The sequence below is a fragment of the Salmo salar genome, chromosome ssa07, assembly GCF_905237065.1.
Source record: "Salmo salar chromosome ssa07, Ssal_v3.1, whole genome shotgun sequence".
NCBI lineage: Eukaryota > Metazoa > Chordata > Actinopteri > Salmoniformes > Salmonidae > Salmo > Salmo salar.
Genome location: NC_059448.1, coordinates 64,440,382 through 64,446,031, shown reverse-complemented (window position 1 = coordinate 64,446,031; position 5,650 = coordinate 64,440,382). Strand labels below are relative to the sequence as shown.

The 5,650-nt window shown below is 45.2% G+C and overlaps 1 protein-coding gene across 1 annotated transcript in view; it reads left to right on the top strand.

Moving 5' to 3' along the window:
• LOC106580685 (adiponectin receptor protein 2) overlaps positions 1–5,314 on the top strand; it is a 97,181-nt gene extending 91,867 nt beyond the window's left edge. The window contains 2 exon segments of the mRNA XM_045722463.1: positions 164–357; positions 2,343–5,314. Of these exon segments, the coding sequence (XP_045578419.1) occupies positions 164–357; positions 2,343–2,471 (323 nt within the window). The 3' untranslated portion in view covers positions 2,472–5,314.
• Positions 5,315–5,650: the final 336 nt, after the last annotated feature.

Below are 5,650 nucleotides of genomic sequence, written 5' to 3'. Positions count from 1 at the left end.
CGTCTGTCTGTCTGTCTGTATTAACCCCCGTCTGTCTGTCTGTCTGTCTGTATTAACCCCCGTCTGTCTGTCTGTCTGTCTGTATTAACCCCTGTCTGTCTGTCTGTCTGTATTAACCCCCGTCTGTCTCTGTCTGTATTAACCCCTGTCTGTCTGTCTCCAGGAGTGTTTGTAGGTCTGGGTCTGAGTGGTGTGGTCCCCACCCTGCACTTTGTCATCACTGAAGGCTTGCTGAGAGCCACTACTATGGGTCAGATGGGCTGGCTGCTCCTCATGGCTACTCTCTACATCTCTGGAGCCTGTATCTACGCAGCACGCATCCCAGAGAGATTCTTCCCAGGGAAATGTGACATCTGGGTGGGTACAAGTAGAGAACCTCTGGGCTGCACGCACGCACACACACACACACACACACACACACACACACACACACACACACAGTGGAGTTAAATATAACTCTTTGGCTGTTTAGTGTGGGCTGATTGATCCCAGATGTGTTTGTTTTGAGGAAACCTTTCCTCAGTCTCCCTCACACAGCTGAAGGTAAATAATGAATTGAGGACATTGTATAGGGCAGTGGTTAGGTCATTTAGTATGACAGTACCATCCTTTACACCCCGTCACCTGTGACCCGGTGGTTCCCCTTCATTAACACCCAGCTGGAGAGGGGGCAGGCCTGGGAGAGCTAGCCCAGAACAGGGACATCAGGCTGGGCCTCGCTGCCCCTCTCCTCCCCCCTTTCTGGTCCTCAGCTGGTGGGAGGTTAATATCCTCTGTGTTACAGTACTTTAGGACAGTACTGTGTAGTGGGAGGTTAATATCCTCTGTGTTACAGTACTTTAGGACAGTACTGTGTAGTGGGAGGTTAATATCCTCTGTGTTACAGTACTTTAGGACAGTACTGTGTAGTGGGAGGTTAATATCCTCTCTGTTACAGTACTTTAGGACAGTACTGTGTAGTGGGAGGTTAATATCCTCTCTGTTACAGTACTTTAGGACAGTACTGTGTAGTGGGAGGTTAGTATCCTCTGTGTTACAGTACTTTAGGACAGTACTGTGTAGTGGGAGGTTAATATCCTCTGTGTTACAGTACTTTAGGACAGTACTGTGTAGTGGGAGGTTAATATCCTCTGTGTTACAGTACTTTAGGACAGTACTGTGTAGTGGGAGGTTAATATCCTCTGTGTTACAGTACTTTAGGACAGTACTGTGTGTGTGTGTGTCTCAGGTCAGTGTGTGGGGGAATATTCCCTCCCGTTCTCTACATCTGTCCTGGAGATGGTTGCTAGTTAGTTGACAGGTCAGTTGACCGGTCAGTTGACAGGTGAGTTGACAGTCCAGTTGACGGTCAGTTGATAGTCCAGTTGATAGTCCAGTTGATAGTCCAGTTGACAGGTCAGTTGGCAGGTCAGTTGACAGTCCAGTTGACGGTCAGTTGACGTCCAGTTGATAGTCCAGTTGATAGTCCAGTTGATAGTCCAGTTGACAGTCCAGTTGATAGTCCAGTTGATAGTCCAGTTGACAGTCCAGTTGACAGTCCAGTTGATAGTCCAGTTGATAGTCCAGTTGATAGGTCAGTTGACAGGTCAGTTGACAGGTCAGTTGACAGGTCAGTTGACGTCCAGTTGATAGTCCAGTTGATAGTCCAGTTGATAGTCCAGTTGACGGTCCAGTTGACGGTACAGTTGACGGTACAGTTGACAGTCCAGTTGACAGTCCAGTTGACAGTCCAGTTGACAGTCCAGTTGACAGTCAGCCCCAACGTGAGCCCTGTGTTACCCATGTGGAAGGGAGGAGAGGCCCGGGACAGAAGGGCATGACGATACATCGCTGAGTTAGATGGGCAATGTAGCGTGGCAGGTATTTGGTCCACACCAACTCCTCCATGACATAGTCTGGGCATGTTGTTTACACACACACACACACTGCACGTTTTGGTTTCCCCCCTGACACTACACAGCTGATTGGGGACCGAGTTTGGGGAAACCCTGGACTGAAACTTCCTGTGTCTTAGTGACACACCTGGATGTACGGCTGACTGTGGGGACCATCTTGATGTAGAAGGAGCTATGGGCTGTTTTTAGACACCATCTCTGATCCTCAGACATGATTTACTACAAACATAGAGAGTACATGAACGTTAACCTGGTCTCAGATCTGTTTGTTCTCTTGTCTGCTCCCATGTCCGTCTGTGGCAAACCAAACATGACAATGAGTGAAGTGGTTATCTTGGGGGACAGGCTAATGTAGACCTGTACGTGACCCAGCAACCATAGAGGCTAAATCAGAAGTAACTGAACTCTTCACTGATCATCCCTCTCTCCTCCTCTCTTTCCCTCCAGTTCCACTCTCATCAGCTGTTCCACGTCCTGGTGGTGGCGGGAGCGTTCGTCCATTTCCACGGCGTGTCCAACCTGCAGGCCTTCCGCTACGCTGCCGGGGCGGGCTGTGAAGAGGACAATGCCCTGTGAAGATCCTGGCCGTCACGGCAACGCACCACCAGGGGAGACGCACATATACATACATACACACACACACACACACACACACACACACACACACACACACACACACACTGACTCCCCAGTAGCGACCCGTCTCTCTGTCTACAGGAGACCCCTTAGAGGACACATGAAAAAACACACCTACGTCTCAGATGTTTTTCTTCTCCTCTCTCCATCTTGTTTTCAATAACTGCGTCTAGGGGTTCTGGACATTTGAGATTGGTCCCCCCCCATATTGAGTAATCTGTTGAAGTGGTTGTTATGATTATCATCGTTCTAAACGCTGTGCTCACGGTGCAAAGCAACAAAAAAATACAATGTGGGGGTTTCTTAATGCTATAGTGGTGGGGGTTTCTTAATGCTATAGTGGTGGGGGTTTCTTAATGCTATAGTGGTGGGGGTTTCTTAATGCTATAGTGGTGGGGGTTTCTTAATGCTATAGTGGTGGGGGTTTCTTAATGCTATAGTGGTGGAAAGAAAAGCTGTACAAAAAAAAGAAAGAAATGGAATTATGTGTGGAAAGTATTTTTTTGTTCCATGAAAAGGGTGGGTGCCGGGGGGGTCGGGCAGGCTAGCCGCTTTTCAACGTTTTTCATGTAAATAAGATTTCTAAATTCGGGTTATATAGATTTGTATTAAATATATATAATAATAAATAAAATAAAAACATTAAATACATACAAAAAAATGTTAAGATATTGAATAAAAAAAATCGACAAAGATGATGCGACAACAACCAAGAAAAGCCCATTGTGAATAAAGAAATGATTTGGCCAGAGGGGAAGTAAAGTGGGGATACAGCACAACCACACACTGTTGAAGGGGAGAGGAGATCCAACTTCATAACGAGGGAGGAGGGTCGGCAAGGGTTAAGCCCGAGGGTGGAGATGTGACCTGTGACTGGCTGAAGTTGAGCCCCAGTTGACAAATCAGGTGCTTTTCAACAGTAGTGCACTACATGAGGAATAGGGTGCCGTTATGTCTTGACGTGTAGCTACTTTATCTCATCCATTAGACTGTGACATGTAGTGTGTCACTGACTAGTGTGTCACCCCAACAGTCAACACCACCCTTCCTTCCTAACGTTAGAAACCAACGTCGGTGTGTGTACAAAATGGCACACCATTCCCTTTTTATATAGTGCACTACTTTTGACCAGAGCCCAGTGTAAGTCAAAAGTAGTACAAGGATATTTTAGGGAACATGGTGCCATTCCTGATGCGTTAGTTTCTCCAACCCCAAGTGAAACCGTCATCAGTGAAAAGTTGACGTTTCTATCTCCTTACCAAGTGAGCCTAGACTCTTTTCCTTCTGCTCTGGCATAAAGTCACTTGTACTACGTTTTGTGTGAAGTGTGTGATTCATTGACTTTAAGATTACGGCCCAAAAGGGCACCCTATTCCCTATTTAGTGCACTACTTTTGACCAGGTAGTGACCTATATAGGGAATAGTGTGCCATTTGGGACAGAAGATCAATATTTCAGAACAAAATATGCATCTCTAAATGTGTTTTATTTTTATTTAGAATGCTATTATTGTCTTATTCATTATCATCACAGGCTTTAAGTTGGGGTTTTTCTTGCTCCAATACTGTTGCGATTGTGTCTGTTTTTTTGGGAGGTTTTCTATTCTCTTTTAAAGGGTGTGTATGTGATTTGAAAAGATTGAAACATGTAATACCAGATTCACTCAGAGGGGTGTCAATCACTCTGGGGTTCTGTTTGGACCTTTGTGTATTAGGGCTTGATTCAGTCCACTGCTGAAGTTCAGCATTAATGCACCATCTGACATTTAAAAGCAATCGTCCCGCGTTTCGCGGAGAATGCTGCCGTGGTAAACGCTGCGTAAGTCGGCTCAATGGGAGGTGAGCTTCGGCGATACGGATTGAATTGAGTCCTTTAGTTATTCATGTGTATCAGATCTACTTTCTAGACGTGTAGCTACGCCACGGTGCATAGCTGTGCTGAGGCTGAGAGCCTTCTCTCTCCACTTCAGATTTATCCACCACACACCTGCTCAGTCTTACTGCTTCTGTACCTGTCGCTCCAGTTCAAACACTAACAGACATGTATTCATTGTGACGATATACTGGCGGTGCATCTGAGACCTTGATCTCAGTTCCACTAGAGAACAGTGGTCCCACCTAGCTTGGTTGCCAGGTCAGTATGTGCTTTAGCCAAATAATGCCATGACATTGAAAGTCTGACGTTTTGCTTAAGCCTGTACAGATCTGGCAACTAGGCTAGACCAGACAGTGGAGTCGGACCTTAAACCCTCCATATAACTCTGTTGTAGAGGAGTGTATTTGCTCATCGCAGTTAAAATGCTTATAAACATAATCAGGGAGGCAGTTTCCACTCTTGACTCTTAGGAGGAAGGAGTTTTTCCCTCTTCTGTCCTTCTCTTGGGTTTTGGTCCTTGATAGCCTGGTCCCAGATGTGTTTGTGCTGTCTTGCCAACTCATTGTCAGACTGTGACTGTTGGAGTTGGCTGGACGGCACGAAGAGATCTGGGACCAGGCTAGGTCCTTAATGCTCTGTGTTGAGACTATATAGATGTCTTAACTTCTCAGTCTTCAGCCCAGAGTTACAAGGCCTTTGTTTCATTCTGACATTTCAACAGAAAAAAAACATCAAAGGAAATGGATGTTTTAGTTTTATTAGTTTTTTTAAATTAATTTATTTCATTTTTGTTGTTTTTTTGGGAAGTGCATTTTGTTTGTTGAAGCACACGTCCAGTGTTGACCGTGTGATTTGCAATAGGTCTTTATATCTGCTGTATTGTTCTAATAAAAAGGGTTTGGATTGTGGGAAAGTTTGTGTTTATTGGCTTTGTGATATCTAATACTTTATGTTGATGACTTGAGGTGCATTTCAAAATGTCATTTGTGGGATTTTATTATCAGACATTCCTCTTTTTATCGTGCTCAGTTTGCTGTAGTGGCATGGATTTTATTTAATTTTTTCCTGCCCAGTTTGTGGTCCTGCATGATTTTTCATTCATCTATTTCAAATACTGTTCGTCTTTCCACAATACCTCTCGATCTCCTGGCAGCCGCCTCAACAGTACTGGAAAAGGCCAACGCTCCATCCCATTTTCCAACAGGTTTTGAGGTAAGATTGAGGAAGAGCCTGTACGTTACTGC